General features: G+C 49.7%; 1 protein-coding gene across 1 annotated transcript; it reads right to left on the bottom strand.

The window, feature by feature from the left end:
* Positions 1-817: 817 nt before the first annotated feature.
* Positions 818-23323, bottom strand: FAAH (fatty acid amide hydrolase). Its single transcript, XM_075935912.1, has 15 exons — positions 23122-23323; positions 20889-21002; positions 18319-18462; positions 16881-17014; positions 15715-15921; positions 14420-14460; positions 13075-13199; positions 10362-10487; positions 8874-8971; positions 7657-7756; positions 6576-6616; positions 4716-4755; positions 4050-4158; positions 1148-1293; positions 818-1067 (listed from the first exon to the last, which is right to left on the bottom strand). Exons 1-15 carry the CDS (start codon positions 23296-23298, stop codon positions 939-941), a joined length of 1731 nt encoding a protein of 576 aa, XP_075792027.1. The 5' UTR covers positions 23299-23323; the 3' UTR covers positions 818-938.
* Between the last annotated feature and the right edge of the window lie 857 nt (positions 23324-24180).

The raw sequence follows: 24180 nt of genomic DNA, 5'->3' as shown, positions 1-24180 counted from the left end.
CTTGCGCCCTCTACCAGGCCAGCCCGCCTGGGCGTGAAGTACCAAACTCAGGTGAGAGGGTTGTGTGCGTGGACGGGAAGGCCGCGGGAGGGGCGGGGGCGCAATGGAAAATGCTGGAAGTTTAACTCTGCAGTGAAATTCAGACCCTACAAGGCCTAGACCAGCTTACAAACAGCTCTGTGCCTCAGTTTCTCTGCCTATGGTAACAATACTTTCTCAGGAGTCTGATGCCTGGTCAACACTCAAAAATTAGATCAATCCAGCTCTGTTGCCCAGGGCTGTGAATAGTCACAATAATTAGGTCAATTTAACCCCCAGTATAGACATAATTTATAACCCTTCTGTCAACCTAGCTACTGCCTCTCAGAGGTGGATCAACTACAGCCTCTCCCCGAGTTACGAACGAGTTACGGATCAAACACTTGGCCGTAACTCGGTCTGTTCGTAACTCGGACCCCACTGAGTTACATAGCGATCGCGCTGTTCGTAAGCGCGGGTAGCGTTCGTAACTCGGGGACCGTCTTTATGACCACTCCATGGAAGCTTTGGTTGTAAATGAGAGCGGTCGTAACTCGACCGTTCGCAACTCGGGGACCGGCTGTACAGCAATGGAAAAACCCCTCCCATCGATGCAGGAAGTGTCGACACAGCTGCAGTTAGCGAATGCTCGCCAAATGCTCAGAAATCTTTGCCTATGCAAGTGCAATGTATTGTATTAAAATGGCAGCGCCAATGCGAGCGTCACCCCAGCCGGGCACATCTCCCCCACCCGCCGCCTGGTAGGTGCTGGAAATAGTGATTAGCTGGAGAAGAGAAAGCACCAGAAAGTTATTTAATTCAACAACGGCTGCGCCATGAACATCCCTGCTTGACGCAGAAGGCTGGCTGGAGCCGACAAGCAATGTCGTAACACAGAAGCGCTCTGTCCTGCCCATCGGTCAAAAGTTTCTTTGCTTCTTCCGGGTCAGCGTTTCCACCTCCTTCATGAACCGAAGGCAGAGCTCCTCCTGCCACGGCAGAGCCACGCACTGCACTGCCACGGGCAGCCCCACGCCTCCCCGGATAGCCTGCCGGGAAAGACACAGAGAGGGATAGAGACCAATGGCCAAAGTCAAGGGGAAACCACTGAGAACGGTTGGCGCCTGACCTTTACAAAGAGCTTGTCCCACCAATCGTTATAGTGTCCTCTGTAGTTCTTCAGCTCGTCTTCATCCTCTTCTGTCACCGTAGTGACCGGCACAACTCCGGCGGGAAAGTCCAAGTAGTTATACAAAATAGTGTAACTTGCTGCCACTGTGGGACACAGTAAGAGGTTGCACATTCAGGTTACCAAGCTGTACTCGTTCCTCGGTCTTCCTTACAGGTGGACAAGTGTCCTCAAAAATCAGAGACTTCTACAAAGACACCACTGCAGCGAGACTACGTTGCAGCCTCCGGCATTAACGTTCGGAAACGTTGAAAGGATTTTTTCACGAGTGCCTCTTGATGCGATAGGTACAACACCAAGAGCAAAGATTTTTCCACTCGTGATCGACTCCCTTTATGAGGGAGGCGTTGACTCTGCAAGATTAGGGAAGATTTCAGTGCTAACTCCTCACACGCTGCATGGTAGGAATGCTGGACCATAAAAGACCTGACAGACTCTCCCTTACTGCTGTCTTCTCATGGGGAGTTTGTTTTTCCAGAAGACATTTCTTAAAACATCTGCCAGCTACCCTTCCCTATCATCATGGAACTTAGATCTCTGCTCCCCAAACTATTCCATACACAGACTATGTCACTCTCTGTAAGAACTACAGTACCATGAAAGCATTGGGCTGTGATGGGAAGGCTATTGACAGGTGTACAATTTTCAAAAGCGTGCAAGTGACCCTCATGCCATTTTCAGAAGTGGCATAGGCACCTAAATGCCTGTGAGGAGTTGGACTTAAGTCCCTTTGAAGTCAGTGGGACTTAAGTGTCCAAATATCTTTGAGGATGTGGATCTACGTAGCTCGGTCTCATTGGGACTTGGTCTCCAACGTCATTTTTGAAAACAGGATGGAGGAAGCTTTTGAAAAAGTTATCCTACACCTTTTGCAAAGTGCTTTATGGCTGCGGTCTGCCTTACAGGTGGACAAGTGTCCTAAAAAATCAGAGACTTCTGCAAAGATACCACTGCAGCGAGACTACATTACAGCCTCCGGCATTAACGCTCGGAAATGGAACCAGCCTTGAAAGGAATTTTTCACCAGTGCCTCCTGAAGCAACATCAAAACCAGTTGAGTTACCGGTGTGGACAGGACAAAAATCACTCTTGGCATAAAACAAAGCCTCACTCTCGCTTTCCAAAACAACACTGCAGGTGGTTTGGTCCAATCTATATCAGAACTAGACCCATTTTCAGCAAGTTCAACTTCCTAGCAGTGGCAGCGCTTTCTAGAGAGAACACTCTCGGTGCTAGGATATATTCTAATGCAGGGTGTCATGACCCACCCCCCACATGCTTTATGCAAATTAGCTTATGAATATGTACAACTTATGCAAAACAGATCATGTTACTATCCATTCTAATGTTACAATCTGCTGAATGTGTATGTCCTATGTTTGTGCATGTATCGTTCTTGTCTGTGAAGTTAGAAATATGAAGAGTGGATCTGTGGATAGTTCTAAATGTGCTGAGGGCCATCACTGATGCTCTGGGTCTTAAGGACTCAGTACTCAAATCAGCGGCATGTGAATGGTTTTGTACTATAAGCCCAAACTATGATTGGTCCTAGAGGGACATGTGACCATGCCATCGGGTATTGGAATCCATCTTGAAATTTGTATTTTTCCATGGGGCCGAGGAGGCGGAACAAACCATTCCTGCTTGGGGGGGAAAAAGTCTATTTAAGCAATGGGAATCCATTTTCCTCTTTGCCTTCTGCTGCCCTTTGAAATTGCCTGGCCCACCCTAGAACTTTGAAGAAGTTGTAGACCCAGGCCAGAGTAAAGAGCAACTCTGACTTGAACCTATCTACCCGAGATAAGAACAGCTGGTTAGCGTAGGAATTTGCACGTAGCCGGTTTCTTAGCAGATCAGAACTAGCGAAGTGTTTTTTGTTCATTTCACTTTGATCTGACTGGTTTCACTTGCAGCCACTTAAATCCTACTTTTCATACTTGATAAAAACACTTTTATCAGTCAGCAGTGTAAATAACTGTTAGCAGAAGGGGGGCTTGGGGGAGAAGGGAACAACTGTGTGTGTATCTTTCATTGATAAAGTGGGCAGACCTACTTATGAGCTTTCTCTGTGGAAAACTTTTTCAAAAAGGAAGGTGGATTTATTTGGGGGTTTGGTCCCTTATGGGGGTTGGTTACCTGTGGAACTCCTTGCCAGAGGAGGCTGTGAAGGTTAGGACTATAATAGAGTTTAAAGAGAAGCTAGATAATTTCATGGAGGTTAGGTCCATAAAAGGCTATTAGCCAGGGGATAAAATGGTGTCCTTGGCCTCTGTTTGTCAGAGGCTGGAGAGGGATGGCAGGAGACAAATCGCTTGATCACTGTCTTCGGTCCACCCTCTCTGGGGCACCTGGCATTGGCCACTGTCGGCAGACAGGCTACTGGGCTAGATGGACCTTTGGTCTGACCCAGTACAGCCTTATGTTCTTATGAGTGTTGAGCCCTTATAGCTGGACTGGTTCAGCATCTGTGTTGCTTTGTAGGGGCGAGGTAGCCCCAACTCCATGCCTTGCCTGGGGGAGACCAGAGGATCCGGTCCAGCAGGACAGAGTGGTGGGAGCCCCAGAGGGTGGGCGGTCAGTGGCATGCTCACTCCGGGGGAAAATCCCAAGGGGATGTCTGTGATTCCAGGGGGCTGCGAACACCCTGGTTTTTCCCTGGTGAAAAATATCCTAGTGCTAGGTAGATCGGAGATGGACAGACAGCAGCTCTGAGGGGTAGGCTACGCTCCAGACAATACACAGCGAACTGCGAGACAGAGAGAACAATAACCGAGGAGTCAGTTCCTTGAACAACCCAAAGAGCCGAGATGGGCCAGACTCTAGGACTCCCGAGGAGTTCTACCTGAGAGCTTCCCAGGAAATCCAATCTGAAAAGCAGGGCCCAGAGCCGGACACAGCATCACATCCAGATCCAGCTTCCTCCATTCGGCGATGAATCTTTGGCAGTACTCCTACGGAGAAAACCACCTCAATGGGTTCATAAAAATGACCCTTCCAAGAACATACAGGCAACTATAAACCCAGGACTAGATCCAAGTCCCTGCTGGATCCTATGAAACAACTACCCTTTCCTGCACACACCAATGGTCTCTCTGAGTTAGCATAGCCTCAGTGGGGCTCTGCCATGAAACACCGTTATAAGTGTTCGTGTGTAGGGGAGGTTCTGGGACATCCCATTATTACAGTTTCAGAACAGCAGTTTTCCAGGCTTTTCTCAAAGCCCGTCCATCATATTTCACTTGGCACCTTTCAACCACCCATCTCAAAGTAGTTTCCAACAGTGGGTGAACACCAACACTCCCGGGAAACAGCACAGCAATCAAGTGGTTTCCCAAGGTCGTCCAGCAAGCCAATGGAAGAGTCAGGACTCGAACCGGGATCCCTCGTCTGCCCTCTCCCCGTCTTCTGACCTGAGTAACTGGATTTCTACGGACCTCGGTGAGCATCAAAGCAGGCCTGCCAAAAAAGAATCAAAGAGCCATACCAGCTGTTCCTGACAGTGCTTTACCTCAATCTCACAATGAAGTTTCCAGAGTTCTTTCACCGACCTAAGGATGTCAGAAAGAAAATGAAATGAACAAACCTCGGTTGCGAGAGACGGGGGGAAAAGAACTGGCTTTCCTACCCGACTTTCTGCTGTAATAGTGCACAAGGAAGAGATATGGGAGAATGATTGCAGTTTGACTGAGGCTGGCTAAAGATACAGGATGAATCAATGGGAGTTTTGCCATCAACTTCAACGAGGCCAGAATTTCATCCATTCTATATCACACACCGGGGTTTCAGAACTGGGCTGCAGATACAGCCTGTCAAAAGGCGAAACGATCAAAGGAAAAGCTAGCACATTCTGAACAATGCTTTGGCAATACCTGCAAGGGCCATTCTCCATTCACTGACCGTTTTTAAACAGAGCTGGGGTGGTTCTCTCACAGATCTGCTGTAGGAATTAGCTTGGGGAAGTTCTAAAGCCTGCGTTATAAACAGGCTGGGAAAGAGTCTATTTTTTTCCATCCGCAAACATTGGCAAATGATTCCACGGAAACCACACCAGCCGATGGAAAATATTTCCGGCAGTGGTCACTTCGCTGCACAGAACGGCCGAGTTAGAAACATGCCGCTTGGGAATGTACAAGTTTGATTTAAGGCTATTGACTTTGTATGTTTCGACAGGTGGTGTTGTCAATTCGTGCTTGTAGCTTGAACTTTGTACATCTTGAGGATCACCCTCGTTAAAGAGAGAGCACTCAAACTCCACCCCATTATCTCCTGCAACATGAACATTTAAATTGGCTACAAGGAAAAATTCTTTAAAATCCTTGCTATTATCCGTCCGAATTAGAGTAACCCCCCGAATTCCACCATGCCGAGGTGAAGTCTGACTACAACGATCACAATGGTCCCTTCTGAGCTTAGGATCCATGAACAGTTCGAGTGGGGGAACCCGGGTGTACCGGGTGTACCGGCTGTCCATTGGCCTGTCTCAGTAGCTATACCACTTTCATAGGAGGACCCCAGCTTTGTGCTCTACAGGTTGTATCTTTATACACCGGGTCTCTCTGGTCCGGCAACGTCCCTGATTCAGAAGGACTTCGGGTGTCCCAGTACCAGAGAATCCCAGTGCACTGCAGGAGCTAGAGGGGCTAGGAAGCCAGTGCGTGGTCAGCTGGAGCTGGCGCTCAGCTCAGCTGGGCTGTGGGGGGAGAGGGAGGAGCAGCAACTCAGCTGGGCTGCAGGGGGAGCCAAGAAGCCCGGCGGGAGAGGCAGAGGGAGGGACCAGCAGCAGGCGGGGCCAGCCATGACCTCCCCAATCCGGAAAACCCCCTCATCTGGGTTCAGTCAGGTCCTGAGGATGCTGGACCAGGGAGGACCAACCTGTAATATCCCGGGAAATGCTCCACCTTTGTGGATGCAGAGGGTGACAGGTTGGCACTTTGCAGACTGGACTGATTCCTTCCCAAGGGAATTGTCATTTCAGGGCCAGATTGGTGTCGAGTGTCCCTAACAGTCCTGGTTCCGCCTGATGGGGGTACCCCCGAGTGCAGGCCCTGGGACACAGAGCAAGCCGGGAAAGCCTGGGGCACGAGGGAAGGGTGCCTCAGTGGCCGCGCCCCAGCATGCAACGCTGCAGAAATACAAGGGCTGTGGCCCAGAGAGCAGCCGGAGAAGGCTGAACATAAGAACGGCCACCCTGGGTCAGACCGACGGTCCAGCTAGCCCAGTGTCCTGTCCTGACAGTAACCACTGCCAGGTGCTTTCGTGGGCGCATTTGATTGCTTAGGTACAATCCCCTGATGTTCAATTTTCATCTCAAAACACAGAAAAGTAGAACAAAGCCCGCATGCATTGGGCCAGACACCAAGTTATTTACCTCTCCTTCATGCTTCTCATGACGTTTGCTAGTCTAGGCATCTGGAAGGGAAACAAGGAGGTGGGGAAAAAAAGATGACACAGAATACAGGCTCTCTTTGTTGATGACTCTAGTCGCAACAAACGTCAGTTTGGACCAATAAAGCTGCAGCGTGCCTGTCAGAGGTTGGAGCAGGGGCTGCGCGTCAGGACTGCTGGGCTCCATTCCCACCTCTGGAAATACCGTACGGGCGTGCTTAGAGACGGGGGCCTACAGACATGGACTCTTGGAGTCCCTTCTTGGAGGTGTGCCTTCGGACTGGTCAAAACGGGGACACAACCCCTTCACAGCTCTCGCCCTGTCTGCCAGGCCCATGTAGAGCATGTCTGAGGGGGTCCATCCACGCTTGCGGTGCGGGTGTGATTTCCAGCTCGAGTTTAAATATACAGGCGACCCCCGACTTACAACCGCCCGACTTACAACTCCCTGCATTTACAACCATTCTTTTCATGTGAGAGAGCTCCTAAAACCCCTCAATTTACGTGCACAGTTTGCATTTATGACGGTGCACGACGCAGACTCCACACATCATCCCAAAACAGGAAACGTACAAAGTCAGTCTGCAGCGGCTGCTTGACCTACAACGCGTCTTCACTTTTTAATTATTTTGGGGCATTATTTGAACTATTTAGTTTAGTTTTCCTAGTTTAGTTTTCAGGCAGGGGATGCCGTCGCCCCTGTATCGCTGGGAACTGAGCCCCACCCCTCAGAATCGAACCCAGGTCTCTTAGGCGCGCCCCCAAATCACTGAGTGCTTTTTCTGCAAATAGAAAGCAGCACGTGCAGGGGGTTCACCTTGCCCCTGGGCTGTCAGAGGTCCCCCCCTCCCCCACCGCCGACTCTGCTAAACTCCTCAAGGCCAAGTTCCGGCTCACACCACGCTGGCAGCTCAACGGGGCTGTCTCGTGGGCCGAAATGATTCACCCCTTTCAGCTCTCTTCACGCCGGCCGAGGGGCGCAAACGGGGCTCAGCGCCGCTCGAGAATCAGGCTCCCTGGTTGTTCAATAAATGCCGAGGAGGTGAGACATGAAGGAGCCTTACTATTGGTTTGGCAACCCAGGACACGAGGCTTCGAAGCCAGCCTGGCGCTTTGCACAACAGGAGGAATTGCTTAATGTTGGGCTCTTCTAGCTCCCCTTTGCTGAAAGAGAACAAGACGCTCAGTTTAGTACAGGGGGGGTTCAACCTTTTTTTCCCCTCACGACCCAGTTGAAGAAAAGCTGTTGATGCTGCGACCCAACATCATTTGACTAGAGTGCGGGCTCTGAGGTGGGGCTGAGTATGAGCTTTGGGGCCTTGGGGGGGGGGGCGACTCTGGCATTGGGGGCTGTCAGGCCTAGGGCAGGAGGGGCTTACTTTGAGCAGCTCCCATTCAGCAGTGCCGGGGGGGGCTAAGGCAGCTTCCTGCCTCTCTTGGTACCACAGACCAGGCTGCGCCCCAGAAGCAGCCGGCAGCAGGTTCCCAGCCAATGGGAGTGTGGAGCCAGTGCTCGGCACAGGGGCAGTGCCCGGAGCCCTGTGCACTCTCCCTCCCCACCCAGCTCCTGGGAGCTGGGCCTGTTGCCGGCTGCTTCCGCAGTGCAGGACGGGCAGGGACTGCCTTAGCACCCCCACTGGTCACCCGATCCCCCTCCAGCCACCAGACCCAGTGCCCCACATTCCACCCCCCAGGACTGGGTCGTTTGAAAACCACTGGCTGTATTCAGTGTTCACCCCATCAACTCCCCTGCATGGCAGGTTAACGAGCCCTATTCCTCTATACCACTGGCCTCTGCACACCTGACTTTTCTGAACCAATCAGACAACCTAAGCATGAACCCAAACGCCTGCTCTTAAGCAACCAACACCACTCACATCAGCTCCTCTCAATACGCAGCAGATGTTGCTTTTCTATCTAGCCGGCCCCCGCCTCTTGCCCTGCCACTTCCCCATCCCTCCAGAATCAAAATTCCTCACTCTCGGTTAATGGTTTCATCCTCACATGAGCCCTGAGAGACAGGAAAGAATCATCTCTCATTTACAAATAGAAACCCGAGGCACGGACCCGTTAAATGACTTGCCCAAGGTCACATGCAGAATCAGTGGCAAAGCACTGGCCCCACTTCTACAGAGTCCTTGTTACTTGCCCTCCTTTGTCACTTGGCCTTACCCAATAAACCCACCTTCATTCCCATTTGTATTTGTAATGCCACTCTAGATGCACAATTCCCGTGTCTCTAGAAATAAACATGCACGTAGTCACTCAAGAGAATACTTACAAGCGATCCAAAAAGGTGGCGCCTCCGTCTGCAAACAAACCTCTCAAAGAAATATCAAACACAAAATGCTCAATATCCCAGAGATTGAAAGGCACCAGCTAAAAGGGAGAAATTCAGAGCGGGTAAGAGACACTCTAGTGATGCAATCCAGCGAATGGCATAAAACGGGGACCAAGGAACGGTCAGGAACTCCTACACCTGCCCATTAACACAATTTACTCAATTGTGGCCTGAGGGTTTACCGGCACGAGCGACTGGCAGCGGCCCGATTTCATGGGTCGCTGGGATTTTAAACTTAAAAAAGTTGAGTTCCTTGAGCAGAAGTCAGCGATTCCGCCCCAGGAATAGCCAATCCCGATGTTCCAGCCCCCAAACCTACCCCGCCCCCGCCAAGGACAAAGAAAGCTGCTATTTCAGAAACCAGTTACTCTGCACAGGCCTGGGGGGAGCCCGATCAACTTAGAGTACTTGAGTACACAGTGATGGAGTCGCTGGACTCGCTTACACCCACAGAGAGTTTGGCCCAAGGAAAAGCAGATCGGTAGCCAACAACGGCAGCGCCTCTTCCAACTCACGGTGGACACCCGACAAGAAGCAGAGACCTGCACTATTAAGTCTGCAGTACTCTCTGTAGGTTTTTCTTTTTTAACTTTGCTACATAATTCGATTCCAGGGATATAATTTTCTATCAAATTCTATAGGGTGGCTTTAATGTTGTCAATTTCTATTACGTTCAGCCGGACCCTTTCATCAGGGACTGGAGAGTTTTAAACAGGTCACTTAAAAAACAGGGCTCTTCCGCTATCAGTTGCCCCGTTAGACATCCCTTCTGCACTAACGGCGTTGACGCTTGTAGGAACGGATACGTTGTAAGTCCTCCCACTCCCTGTTCTTAAGTCGTGCCAAAAAAAAAAAAACAATTTCCACAAAATGGAAGTCAGCCACAGGGAAAAATTTCCTCGCTTTAAGTTGTTTCGCTATACATCCAAGTTTTTTGGAACGTATCTTGGACCTATAGCGAGGACAGCCTGTATTGCATTTCTCAATCAACCCCCACCCCCAGATACACAAGTTACTAGACATGTGACAGTTTATTTCTTGCTGTAAATGTTTGCTGAGGTCAAGGGAGCTGCTTTGTACTGGAGATCAGGACAAAGTCCTGCCCCTGTTTAAACCCAAGGCAAAATACCATTTGTTCAGAGCTGACTTTATGCATTGAAGCCAGGAGCTGTGCTCTTTGTAGCTAGGCATGGAAGAAACAAGGAGGGACTGACATGCACATTGATAACAGGCAGCTGGCGTGCCAACCAATAATGTCTCGTTGTTTCTTTGCGCTGCCCTATCTGTATCTTGCCTGAGATTGTCAGAGCGCTGCAACAGGGCCTGTCTTTTTGTGCTGTGTTTACACAGCATCATAGGATCCTCGTCCATGACTAGGGCTCATAAGAGCTGCCGCCAGACACGTAAGTGTATTATTGTTAGAGATACCGTATGGCCTGCCTTCTCCAGAAGTTGCTTGGTCTCCAAAACTGCCCGTCTCATGGAAGGACCCGGCCTTGTAAAAGTATCTGTGTCATAATAGCCGATGCGGAGGGGCCGTGAGCCGGAGAACACCTGGAAGAAAGGGATAAGGGAAGGTTGGTTGTGGTTGGAACTTAGGCCAGGTCTACCCTTGACCCTGCAGTTCAGCAACTCCAGCTACATAGAATACGTAGGCTGGAGTTGGCTTACCTTAAGCTGAGCTTGGACACGTCCCCACAGCGGGAGGCCGACAGGAGCAAATGCTCTTGTCGGTATCCCTTACTCCTGGCAAAAACAGGAGTACAGGACTGATGGGGGTGCCCTCTGAGTTCGATTTAGTGAGTCTTAACCAGACTCACTAAATCAAACCCCAGAAGATCAATCACAGCAACATCGATCTCTTGCAGAGTGACGACATGGCCTACCAAGAATGACAGTCTGACACTGCAAAGCCAAGAACATGCACCTATTAAACCAATCCACATGGGCAAGACTTGCAGTTCCCCGTGTGCCAGCATGTACATCCTCCCTCTGCCCATATACTCATGGATACGGACCACAGAAACACAGGGCTGCCAATTTTTTGAAGTGGCCCCCTGGCAAAAATTATTGCCCACACCTGACCTAGACCATCCTTACCGGGAATTTGTCCACCCTGTTCTTAAAAACTGCCTATGTTGAGGATTCCACAAGCATAAAACACTAGAACTGGGACCTCGAGAGGTCATCGAGTCCAGTCCTCTGCCCTCATGGCAGGACCAAGCACCATCTAGAGCATTCCTGACAGGTGTGTGTCTAACCTGCTCTTAAATATCTCCAGGGATGGAGATTCCACAACCCCCTGGGCAATTTATTCCAGTGTTTAACCACCCTCACAGTCAGGAAGTTTTTCCTAATGTCCAACCTAAACCTGCTGCAATTTAAGCCCATTGCTTCTTGTCCTACCCTCAGAGGCCAAGGAGAACAATTTTCCCCCTTCCTCCCTGTGACACCCTTTTAAATACCTGAAAACCACTATCATGTCCCTTCTCAGTCTTCTCTTTTCCAGCCTAAACAAACCCAGTTCTTTCAGTCTTCCCTCATAGCTCATGTTTTCTAGATCTTCAACTATTTTTGTTGCTCTTCTCTGGACCGTCTCCAGTTTCTCCACATCTTTCTTGAAATGCGGTGCCCAGAACTGGACACAATACTCCAACTGAGGCCTAATCAGCACAGAGTAGAGCGGAAGAACGACTTCTCGTGTCTTGCTCACAATACACCTGTTCATGCATCCCAGAATCAGGTTTGCTTTTTTTTTGCAACAGTATCACACTGTAGACTTATATTTAGCTTGTGGTCCACTATGACCCCTAAATCCCTTTCTGCTGGACTCCTTCCTAGACAGTCGCTTCCCATTCTGTATGTGTGAAACTGATTGTTCCTTCCTAAGTGGAGCACTTTGCATTTGTCCAATATCTCTTAGAAACTTATTCCAGAACTTAACTACCCTGAGAGTTAGAACATTTAACCTAGTATCTAACCTCAATCTCCCTTGTTGCAAATTAAGTCAATTACTTCTTGTCTTACCTTCAATGGACAAGAACAACCAATCACCGTCCTCTTTAACAGCCCTCAACCTATATGAAAATTTTCACTGGCTCCGCCCTCTGCAGACTTCTTTTCTCAAGACGAACCATGCCCAGTTTTTTTTTAAACTTTCCTCATAGCTTTTCCTCTAGACTGTCTTCCATGAGCTCACATCACTCCCAAAGAGTGGCGCCCCGAACTAGATGCAATTCTCCAGTGGAGACCTCACCAAGGCCGAGAAGAGCTTGGCCCTGGTGAGCTCTGAACACCAAAGGCTTATGCCAAGAGGGAGAACTCGTACCCGAATGTGCATCCGCTATGAAATTCATGCAAAGGATGGTCTTGCAGGTAAAGCTGGAGACTTGGAGAACCTGTGTCTGCTTCTGACCTGACCACCGATGGCACGGCATGTCCCAAGCATGTCACTCCCCTGCCGTGTGCCTCAGTTTCCCCATTGTACAATGAAAATGATATTATATGACCCTCACAGGAGGGAACGGAGTTGGGGGAGGTGTAATTTGCTAGAGTGCTCTGAGATAGAATCATAGAATACTAGGACTGGAAGGGACCTCGAGAGGTCATTGAGTCCTGTCCCCTGCCCTCATGGCAGGACCAAATACTGTCTAGACCATCCCTGATAGACATTTATCTAACCTACTCTTAAATATCTCCACAGGAGATTCCACAACCTCCCTGGGCAATTTATTCCAGTGTTTAACGACCCTGACAGTTAGGAACTGTTTCCTAATGTCCAACCTAAACCTCCCTTGCTGCAGTTTAAGCCCATTGCTTCTTGTTCTATCCCCAGAGGCCAAGATGAACAAGTTTTCTCCCTCCTCCTTATGACACCCTTTTAGATACCTGAAAACGGCTCTCATGTGCCCCCTCAGTCTTCTCTTTTCTAAACTAAACAAGCCCAATTCCTTCAGCCTTCCCTCACTGGTCATGTTCTCTAGACCTTTCATAATTCTCGTTGCTCTTCTCTGAGATCCCCTCAGCAGAATGCAAGCGACTGTTGCTGCTCTGTATTTCAAGATAAAGGATAATGAGCTGTTCATGAACGGGACACACTTGGGACATTTCTCCTCCGTTGGAGACGTGTCTGGTTCTTTACCTCCCCATTGAAGGGCATGGGGGGCACGGTGGGGTCCAGGCGGAACATGTCCTCACACAGGAGCGCTCTCATGCACAGGGCCAGGCTATCCACGTCCTTCGCCATAGGCCCGACCCCTACGACAGCTGGAACAAACAAACAAACAAACATGTACAGAAGGTTCGTGCAATCAAACATATGGCCCTTGTGGGCATCTTCAGAGGGCCTAGGAATTGTCAGACCGAATTAGATTGGGATCCTCCTATTCCAGGACCCTGTCTCTGACCGTGGACAGTACCAACTGCATTTGAGGAAGGTGCAAGAATCCCTGTAGCAGGCATAAATGGAATAATCTGTCCCCAAGCAATATTTCCTCCTGACCCCAGCAACCAGAGGTGGACTTATGCCCTGAAGCATGAAGGTTGATCTCTTAGCCAGAATTCCTTCCCGTCCTCTCAGTTCTCACGATAACAGCTCTGGATGGTCTCAGAACAAGCCATGAAAAAACCCAGCAAAGCATCCGAGGCATTGGCCAGGTGCTTCCTAAAAGTGCAGAATGCACAATTAGAGTCCACACAAAGATATATCTTCTCTAGCCACTTGTCCTGCAGGCTGGACTCTCAGGCTACGTCTACACTGGCACCCTTTTCCGGAAATGCTTAAAACGGAAAAGTTTTCCGTTATAAGCATTTTTGGAAAAAGCGCGTCTACCTTGGCACTTTTTGCGGAAAAGCGTCTGTGCCAATGTAGACGCGCTTTTCCGCAAAAAAGCCCCGATCGCCATTTTCGCGATCGGGGCTTTTTTGCGGAAAAGAAATCTGGGTTGTCTACACTGGCCCTTTTCCGGAACAGTTTTCCGGAAAAGGACTTTTAACCGAATGGGAGCAGCATAGTTTTTCCGGAAAAACACTGACAATTTTACATTAGATCGTCAGTGCTTTTCCGGAAATTCAAGGGGCCAGTGTAGACAGCTGGCAAGTTATTCCGGAAAAGCGGCTGATTTTCCGGAATAAGTGGCCAGTGTAGACACAGCTTCACTGTCTAGACACTTATATCTATCCTCCATCATCATATGACCCCTTGGTCTGCTGCTTTATGTGAACTCCCATGCAACTGAGTAGATTATGTGCCTCTGGGGGTGTTAACGGACTAGCTACAAGCAACCCCAACCTCTTGACCTGAATACAACCAAGTTCATCTCCAGAGAACGTCTCGGAGTAAAGTTCTCTCGCTCCGTGAGTGGCTTTTCTTCCTACCCAAAAGAGACAGTATGTCCCTCCACCGAGCCCAATCCCCATGTATCTCATTTAAGAGGAGCAAGAACCAAAGAAAGAGATTCTCCAATAACCCAAAGACAAAGTCCTACCTGATTTCTGCCCAGGAATACTGGAGACTATTCCTTTCTTGCTGTGGGAAGAATATAAAGACAGACAATGGGGAAGATTTGTTTTAACGTTTGTGGATGATGCCACGCAATGTGGAGAACCAGCAGAGATGCTCAACCACCTTTCTATGACTTGTTCGTCCTTGATACGAACTGGACCCCAAGTGGAATAAGTTGCCTAGGGAGGTTGTGGAATCTCCATCCCTGGAGATATTCAAAAGCAGGTTGGACAGACCCCTGTCAGGGGTGGTCTAGACGGTGCTGGGTCCTGCCGTGAGAGCAGGGGACTGGACTCGATGGCCTCTCGAGGTCCCTTCTAGTTCTAGTGTTCTACGATTCTACGAAGATGCGCCCACTCCACGTGCTGACATAGTGAAGTTGTGAGACAGTGTTAGACACTGTAGGCCAGTGGTCACCAACCAGTCGATCGGGATCTACTGGAGATCTTGGAGCGTCTGACAGGTGATCTTGACTGGTGTGGCCAAGAGGCTATCAAGCGCAGCATGGCAGCTTTCCCCCACTGCTGTGCATCTCCTGCTCTCTGCCTTGGGGCTGCCTCCCCTCTGCCCCCCAGAGCCTTCTGCTTTCTGTGCAAAGCAGGGACGGGAGAGGAGGGGGCGCTGATGTCAGGGTGCCCCCCTCTCACCCTGTATTCTATGTCCACAGAACGGAGGGGGATGACATCAGGGATTGGGATGGAGTTTGCTGGCTGCTTTTGGGAGTGGTGCAGGGCCAGGCCAGAGGTGATCCTGCCTTAGCCCCACTGCACCCCCACCTGAGGTAAGCAGTGTCCATCTGGAGCCAGTTCTGAACCCCTGCCCCAGTCAGGTGCCTCCTATATCCCTGGACCCAAACTTCCTCCCAGAGCCTGCTCTCTGAACCCCCTCCTGCACTCCAATTCCCTGCCCCAGGCTTAGCTCAGAGCCCCGCTACCACTCAAAATCTTTTAGCCTAAGGCCAGATCCTGTGCCCCAACCCTCTGCCCCTGCCTGGTGAAAAGGAGGGAGGGAGGGAGGACGAAGTAAACAGAGGCAGGGCCTCAGAGAAAAGACATGAAAGAGGCGGGGCAAGGGTGTTTGGGTCTTAGGTAGATCCTGGATTGCATTTACATTCACATTCAAAAAGTGATCTTGTGCTTAAAAAGGCTGGAGACCCCTCCTGTAGACATAGGGGCTAAATTGTGGTCTCCCTGAAGTCCACGACTCCAGCCGGACAGGAATGGTCTCCACTGATGCACGAGTTCCCGCCAGCCGGCCCGCCCCAGCGATGCACCGTACCTCAATCTGCCCCCCGTGCATTTGAGCGCACAGATCCCACAGAAAGCTGCTGGAATACGGAGGCTTCCTCCTACGTCCGTCCCAACACCCAGAATGGAGCCTCCGCTGCTAACCAGCGCCCCTTCTCCTCCGGAGGAGCCGCCGGGCGTTTTGGTGTGGTCCCGAGGGTTCACGGTCTGGCCAAAGAGTAAATTATTGCAGTCGTAGCTAGAAGAGAAAGAACATCGAGAACACACACGGCTCACTCAAGGCCTGAGCCAGCGTCCAGAGACGTCAACGGCAGCCGTTCTGTTGATTTCAAAAGGGATGTGAATGGCTAACTGGTAAGCATTGTTTTTAAAGCTACAGACTAACACAGCTACTGCTCTAAGACTTATACACTAAAGGCTACGTCTACACTGGCATGGTTTTCCGAAAATGCTTTTAACGGAAAAGTTTTCCGTTAAAAGCACTTTTGGAAAAGCACGTCTAGATTGGCAGGATGCTTTTCCGCAAAAGCACTTTTTGCCGAAAAGCGTCCGTGGCCAATCTAGACGCGGTTTTCTGCAAAAAAAAAGCCCCAATCGCCATTTTCGCGATTGGGGCTTTTTTGCGGAAAACAGTACAGTGCTGTCTACACTGGCCCTTTTGCGCAAAAGTCTTTCGGAAAAAGACTTTTGCCCAAACGGGAGCAGCATAGTATTTCCGGAAAAGCACGGACGATCTCACATGAGATCGTCAGTGTTCTTGTGGAAATTCAAGCGGCCAGTGTAGACAGCTGCCAAGTTTTTTTGCAAAATCAGATGAGTTTGCGGAAAAACTTGCCAGTCTAGACACAGCCTAAGTCTTAACTTGATCTTGATCTTAACTTGATCTTTTCTAGTTCAATTTATAGATGATTGATAATTGGGGAAGGGGGGGAAGAGGGAAAATGATACCCACTTACTTGCAGAAATTCAAATAAACTATTTTTGCACTGCTCTAAAACTAGTTGAAACAAGCAGGTGAAAATGTGGGGGAGATTAGGTTTTGCCCCCTACTTTTTTCATTCAAATTAGAAATGGCATCAATGTTTTTTCATTGACATTGTGACCAGCTCTAGGTAGGTATAATTCTGCCCAGAAAACAGACAATGACTTCCTACAGCAACAAAAATGGGTCAGATCAAATAAAACGATTCCAATTACTTCAACAGGGACTGGGAAACGTTGGTTTTCACAAACGGAAGCGCCCCCTGTCTCTTTAACACTTGCACTATCACGCTGTCTTCAGCAGCGGGTTTATTGAGATACTTCGCAAGACCCAGGGTGGAATCGTGGCCCTGAAAAAAAACAAAGAAAAGGACGGTAGATTCAAACTTCCAAATGCAAGATGGTACTTTTCTCATGCTTAAGCAGCAACATTTGGCACAGTTACTTAATCAAACCGTGTAAGTGTGTATGGATGTCTATATGCATAACAGTGTTTGTATTCAGGTATACTCTCCTAAAGTGTGTATTTGTGTACTTCCAACTGACATGGCTGTGCAGAAGCCCCCACAAAAAAAAGTGGGGGGAGAGGAGGAGGAGTCAACAGGAGAGTATTGCATCACAAGGAAGGATATTAGCATCTGCTTGGAAGGATTCGAATTTTTAAAAATGGTACATTTCAGTAATGTTGATTTCACTGCACACGCAAACCAAGGGAAAAAAATTCCAACAACAATTAATGACATTTACAGATAGGCACAGTTAAAACCAAAACCTGAATCAATTGCTGCATGAGATCTTATAAGTTTGAGTTAAGGGTATTCACTTTGTACATTTTGACACGATGCTGACAATTTGTGTTTTAACTGTTACAATATGCTTTCACTTCTTGAAACTTTACAGGACTATCATTCAGTAATTACTGTCTGGGTCTCACATTGTCTGAGCTTCCCAATCGCCTTTAACGATGAACGTTTAAAATAGGGGGGGAAAAAACACCATAATTCTGCACGAATGTGAAAATGTTATTTGAAAAAAAAAAAAGAATGCTTAAAAATCAACCGACATTTGATATTACTATGAAAACAATAAACAAATAAAAACTGAGTCCAGCCATGTCTATTCACAGAGCCCTGCACAGATACAAAATTGGTATCCGCAGCTGCAAAAATGATCCGCGGATATCCACATCCACAGGTGCGGATACCTGTGGCTATAAAGCAGACAGCTACACATTTTCAAGGTTCTAGATACAAAATGGGTGTCTGCATCTGCAAAAAATGAATCCTGGATATCCGCAGATATAAAGTACGTATCTGCGGGATTTGCAGGGCTCTAACTATTTAAATCTAAATAAATTCCTAATATTGCTTTCCCATGCAAGCAATTCACAGGACTGTGTTGAAAGAGCTGTGTTCTAGAGAGGATTTCTCTATTACGGCGTGGAATACATTATGGAAATGTTTGCGACCACCTGTCTTAACCCATCCAGCCATTACCTGTCAGAATATGCCTGACCTCAAGGCTGCAACTGACACGACAAATCATGAATACATAGACACCCGGAGATAAGCAATCAAGACAGTGTGTTGCTCACAACGTTCCATTGGGCTTACGATCCTGCAGCTCTCAAGCCGTTAACTGACGCCTGCCATACCTTACAGTTAATGGAGTCCTTTATGCTGACTGGGACTCCATAAAGCAAGCCCTTCTTCTCGTGCCTTTTCACTTCCTGAAGCCAGAACTCGGACTCCTGGAGGTAATCAGTCACGCAGTTGACTTCCTTGGTCACTTGAAGGGCCTTTGGAAAGCCAACAAAGCCAGTGAAAGAGATGGTCATTCTAGACATAACCTCACAATCGGGCTGTGCTCTGAGGTGGCTTACACGAGAGCAGAAAATACCTAAGTCAATGGCTGTGTCTACACTGGCATGAATTTCTGGAATTACTTAAAACGGAATACTATTCCGTTTTCAGTTTTTCCGGAAAAGGAGCGTCTACATTGGCAGGCTGCTTTTCCAGAAAAGCATCTGTGGCCAATGTAGACGCGCTTTTCCGGAAAAGAGCCCCGATCGCCATTTTCGCAATCTACTACTGGGCAGTCTACACTGGCCCTTTTCCGGAACAGTGTTCTGGAATAAGGACTTATGCCCGAGCGGGAGCAGAATAGTTTTTCCGGAATAGCGGCTGATTTTGTACAGTAGAGCGTCGTTGCTCTTCCGGAAATTCAAGGGGCCAGTGTAGACAGCTCGCAGCTTATTCTGGAAAAGCGACTGATTTTGTACAGTAGAGCATCGTTGCTTTTCTGGAAATTCAAGGGGCCAGTGTAGACAGCTCGCAGCTTATTCTGGAAAAGCGACTGATTTTGTACAGTAGAGCATCGTTGCTTTTCCGGAAATTCAAGGGCCAGTGTAGACAGCTTGCAGCTTATTCCGGAAAAGCGGCTGATTTTCCGGAATAAGTGGCCCAGTGTAGACACAGCCAATGTGTTTCCCCATTCGGACAGCTTTTTCCGAGGACAATTACTTGGGGGTGTGTGAAATGACACAGTTAAGTGGGGTCCCCCCATCAGTTCAGTAAATCCACCTCCCAAAGAGGTGGTAGATAGATCAATGGGAGAATTTTTCTGTCAACCCAGCACTGTCTACAGGCGGGCTTAATTAAGTCACTCAGAGGTTTTGATTTGTCACACCCATGAGCCATGTAGCTGGTTTGCTAATTTTCTCATTGACACCAGCTAAGGATCTGGTACAGAACAATGTTTACATTTATTTGGATAACTTTCAGTGATTACATTTTGTCAAATAACGTGTTCGCCATGAACTATTTTATTTTTTTAAATAAATTCTAAATACACGTTTCCTCGCCCATTCACCTCTACTCTCCTTCCTTCTGCCAGGATTAAGGATGCCATTTTGCCCCAGAAACCATGGATTCTGTGATTTTAGCAGAGCTCGGTGATTTCTGACTCTTGCTGTCCGCCTGCACTGGCATGGGGGCTTGGCTTCTGTGATTGTTTACGGTCCCCATCCTGCCCATGAATTTAAAAAAAAATCCCGGTGCCAAAATCTTAACCTTATACGTGGTATTGGAAGACAATGAAAAGCTTGATGCTTTATTTAGCCTTTAAAAAAGTTCGCCAAATGGATGAAACCGTGCCTCGGTTTCCCCATCTGTAAAATGGGGACAATGATACTGATCTGCTTGAAGATCTACAGATGACAAAGAGTTAGGCAGTGGAAATTAGGTAGCCATCTACCACTGAAAGGAGACTTGAATACAGCAATCAGAGCCGGCCCAAGACCTTTCGGCGCCCTGGGCCCGGGCATGTGGCGCCACCCCTAGGCGCATGGCGCATGCGCAGGCCTGCCCATGGGGCGCGAGCCCACCCCATCTCAGTGTGCGCAGGCCCGCCCCAGGGTGCACAGCGCATGCGCGGGTCGGCCACGGTCGCTGGCGCACAACCCGGGGCCCACCCCCGGAGCACACGGCGCATGCGCTGCCCAGCCCGGTCCGGCCAGTGCTGCTGGCGCGTGTGCCCGGCCATGCAGGGCCCCGCAGCCTTGGGAGGAAGGGAGCTGCTGGCTGTCGCGCGGGGCCGGCGCTGTGGGAGCCGGGCGCGTGGTGCCTGATGGCAGCTGTAAGGGATGCCATGCGCCTTTTACAGCTGCCATCAGGCACCCCCATCGGTTGGCGCCCTGGGCAGCTGCCCGGCTTGCCCATGCCTCCATCCGGCCCTGATAGCAATGGGCTTTTGCGGAAATTCAAGCAGCCAGTGTAGACAGCTGGCAAGTTTTTCTGGAAAAGTGGCTGATTTTCCGGAAAAACTGGCCAGTCTAGACACAGCCTACCTGTACACACCTAAATGCTTCAAAAAACCAGCCACACCGCAATGCAGGGAGTACCTGCGCACTATATTATACTTCAATCATTTTATTGTATTCTAATTCTTTGAAAACTGGCATTCCATTGGTAAAGTATAGCTCTCAGTTAACCAGAATATTCAATTGCCCCGCACGCCCCATGGCTTTAACAGGCTGGATAACCGAGCTTTTACTGTATTCGCTTTTCTCTGCAGACATCTCAAACTGTAATTCTGAGCATCTGCGTTGTTTCCCCGTGAATTGTTTGGAAAGGCTTGTGTATCTTTTGTTTGCACAGAGCGATGCTACCTTTTCACACCTCCCAGGACAAAACCACACCAACCCATGAGCCGTGCATCCCTCACCTTATCCACGTAGGCATAGAAGACCCAGTCTGGAGAAAGAGAACCGCGCCTCAGTTTCTCAGAGAGCTCCACCAAGGACAAAGAGAGGATGGATTCTGCATCTACACCAGGGCTCTGAGGAGGAATTAAACAGGGAATATGTTCATCTCTATACGCGTGGAGTGCTGGGCTCTCAAACCACGACTGCCCCTGCCCCAGAGTGGGTTATTTTAGCAGCAGGTGTTGTAATCGATGTGTATAATCGATGTTAATTACCATTTGCCTAAAGCAGTGTTTCTCAACCAGTGATACAGTACCCTTAGGGGTACTTGAGAGAAGTCTGGGGGGGAAGGGTACGTCAACGCAACTGAAATTTGGAGAAAACTGAAATTTCGTTTTAAGTTTTACAGCGCTTTATTATTTTTTGTACTTTTTACACCCAAAAATTTCATCGCCCACCTGGCTACAATTAAGTTGTTTAAACAAATGTGTTGAAAAAAAAAGTGTGTCTGAAAACTGCAGGTACTGGGGGTACTTATAATTACTTTTTTTCCAAAAGGGGTACTTTATAAAAAAAAAAAGGTTGAGAAACACTGGCCTAAAGAACATCTAAAAAATTCAAATGAACTTGTCTCTGCAGTTATATTTTAAAAAAAAATGAAAACCACTTTTTTGTTTAGTCTTGCTACAGCAAAAAAGCCCCAAACCGTGATTCTTGACACATGACCCAGACTGGTGTTGAAGGACTCTGCAGGGTGACGGTCAAATGGCAGGATGGGGGCAATGACCCTTGGATAAGAGCAGAAACCAGAAAAGCAACAGCTGACTCACAGGTCACTTCTGGGGTGGCTATGGGGAGGTAAGAGAGCTAGAAGGCCTGCAGGCTCCTCTCAAAGATCATGAGAAACTCCCAGGCAGGATGGAGAAAAGCAAATAAAAACAGAAGTGCCTTTGAACTGTTCAGCTCATGAGTGCTGCTTTTCCTGCAGACTAGACCTTGCCACTTCCCCCAGCCCCTCCTCTCACCTTCCAGCCTCCTCCAAAAACAAATCACAGCTGAGTCACACACTCAGCAAAGCACATGACCCAGCAAAGCACTCTGAGCACACACACCACCTCAATGTCAGGGCCGCATTATGACTTTTGTGCGCCTTAGGCACTTTTGCCTTCCTGGGCTCCTTCCTCCATTAAAAAAAAAATGAAAAATGATTTTTCATATAACTTTAAATACTTCCACATTTTTATTTATTTTTTCCTGTTTTAGGCAAAATTTAATAAGATTTTCATGGGCCCAAAAAGTTTCATTTTTGTCTGATGGGAGAAAAAAATTAAAACATTTTCTTCGACCCTAAAAGTTTGGGTTTTTTTTCTTCTGATTTTAAAAGAAATCGAAATGTTTTCGTGGGCCCCTAAAAGTATCATGGGCCCTAGGCACTGTGCCTAACGGATAAGTCAGCCCTGCTCAATGTTCAGTAGTCCTGATTGCAGCTAGTAGGCCTAACCCATGCCTATGTGCAAAGCTGGATCGGGGACAAGATACTCAGCACCACTGTACATACCCCGCCCTCCCCATACACACACACACCAATTGGATCTAACTGGGGGCGCTCTGCTAATCAGCTGGGCAGCATCTGAATTTCTCCCCAGTGGTCGGCCAAGCGCCCAGCTTCCAGGGATCGCTGCTGGGGCGCCAGGATGCCAGCAGCAATTTGACAGAGCTGGGCTCCTGGCTGCCACAGCAGCTGGGAGGCCTGGGGCCTTTGAAATCATTAGGCACAAGGGCAGCTGTGCCCTTTACCCCCCATCCCACCCACAGCCCTACGGGCAGGGCCACCAAGAGGGGGAGCCAAAGGCTGGCCATACGCGGGCCGACCGGTCCTTACGGCCACTTTCACCTCTGCCGCCCCCCGTTACCGCCAACAAGGCCGGGGCCAGGGAGCTCAGGGAGTCTGCCCTATGGGGTTGGGGGTCTCGGGGCTTCTGCCAGGTGGGAGGCACCAGCCAGGGCTTGGGCAGGAAGGGGGCTGGCAGCCTGGCGGGCACCGGGCTCTGGATTGAAGCTTGTGGGATGCAGCTGGGGGAAGGGGGGTGCTGTAGATCTGCCCCCCCCCCCCCCAGAGGACCAGGGCAGGCGCTGCCCCGCCAGCTGCACCCCGCGGGCAGCGCCAGCTCCTGGTACCCCGTCCTGGACCAGGAGCCGCGAGCTCCCCGCGCCAGGAGCCGCGAGCTCCCCGCGCCCCGCCGGGGCGCCCACCTGCTGCCGGCCCCGCGCGGCCGCCCCGTCCATGCGCCCCAGCGCCCGCGCCCGCCGCCCGCGGGCCTCGCCCAGCGCCGCCCGCCGCCGCCCGCGGGCCCGCAGCAGCAGCAGCAGCAGGGCGGCGGCGGCCGAGCCGCAGAGCAGGGCGCAGAGCAGCGAGGCGCCGGCTCCCATCGCGGCGCGCCGGGGATCGCCCGGCTCCGCCCCGGCACCCGGAGGGAGGTCCTGCCCCGTGTGAACGCGCGGCTGCAAAACCCGGGCTGGATCCCGCCCTGCGGGACTCGCTCCTCTGACCAGCGCAAGGGGGCCTTGCGGAGCGCCCGGCCTCCACAGGGAGCCTCCGCTCCCGAAACTGCACCCCTCCGAGGAAGTGCGTTGTGCCTGCTGCTACAGCCCTCTCCTTGTTAGGCTCTAAGGCTACGTCTACACTGGCAGGATTTGCCAGAAATGCTTTTAACGGAAAAGTTTTCCGGTAAAAGCATTTTCGGAAAAGCACGTCTCGATTGGCAGGACGCTTCTCTGCAAAAGCACTTTTCGTGGAAAAGCGTCTGTGGCCAATCTAGACCCGCTTTTCTGCAAAAAAGCCCCGATCGCCATTTTCGCCATCGGGGCTTTTTTGCCGAAAACACTACTGTGCTGTCTACACTGGCCCTTTTGCGCAAAAGTCTTTCGGAAAAGGACTGTTGCCCGAACGGGAGCAGCATAGTATTTCCGCAAGAACACTGACGATCTTACATGAGTCAGTGTTCTTGCGGAAATTCAAGCGGCCAGTGTAGACAGCTGCCAAGTTTTTCGAAAAACTTGCCAGTCTAGACACAGCCTAAGGTGCAAAGTTATAGAGAATGCTGCTAAGTCTTTGACCCTTGAAAGAGCTTAAAAAACAGCAAATCGTCCTGTGCACCTGAGGGTACCTCTGCACGCCGGTATCCCAAAATAGCTACCCCGCCTCTACACAAACCAGCCTGTATTTCGAAATATTTTTTTGAAATAACAGGCACACTATTTTGACATCCTGGTAAACCTCGTTGCACAAGGGATAAGAGAGGTCTCGAAACA

This window comes from Pelodiscus sinensis, chromosome 9 (genome assembly GCF_049634645.1).
Source record: "Pelodiscus sinensis isolate JC-2024 chromosome 9, ASM4963464v1, whole genome shotgun sequence".
Classification (NCBI taxonomy): domain Eukaryota; kingdom Metazoa; phylum Chordata; order Testudines; family Trionychidae; genus Pelodiscus; species Pelodiscus sinensis.
The sequence above is the reverse complement of the archived record's forward strand: the minus strand, read 5'-3'. Positions and strand labels throughout refer to the sequence as shown.

What these genes read in the sequence shown, in the direction of transcription:
- FAAH (XM_075935912.1), bottom strand. Translation starts at nt 23,298, where the DNA reads ATGGGAGCCGGCGCCTCGCTGCTCTGCGCCCTGCTCTGCGGCTCGGCC. An exon ending in AGGACTCCATTAACTGTAAG is followed by an intron (nt 17,015 to 18,318) that starts GTATGGCAGGCG and finishes GTTTTTTTTCAG; the next exon opens with GGCCACGATTCCACCCTGGG. An exon ending in GCCACCTTTTTGGATCGCTT is followed by an intron (nt 7,757 to 8,873) that starts GTAAGTATTCTC and finishes GTTCTCTTTCAG; the next exon opens with CAAAGGGGAGCTAGAAGAGC.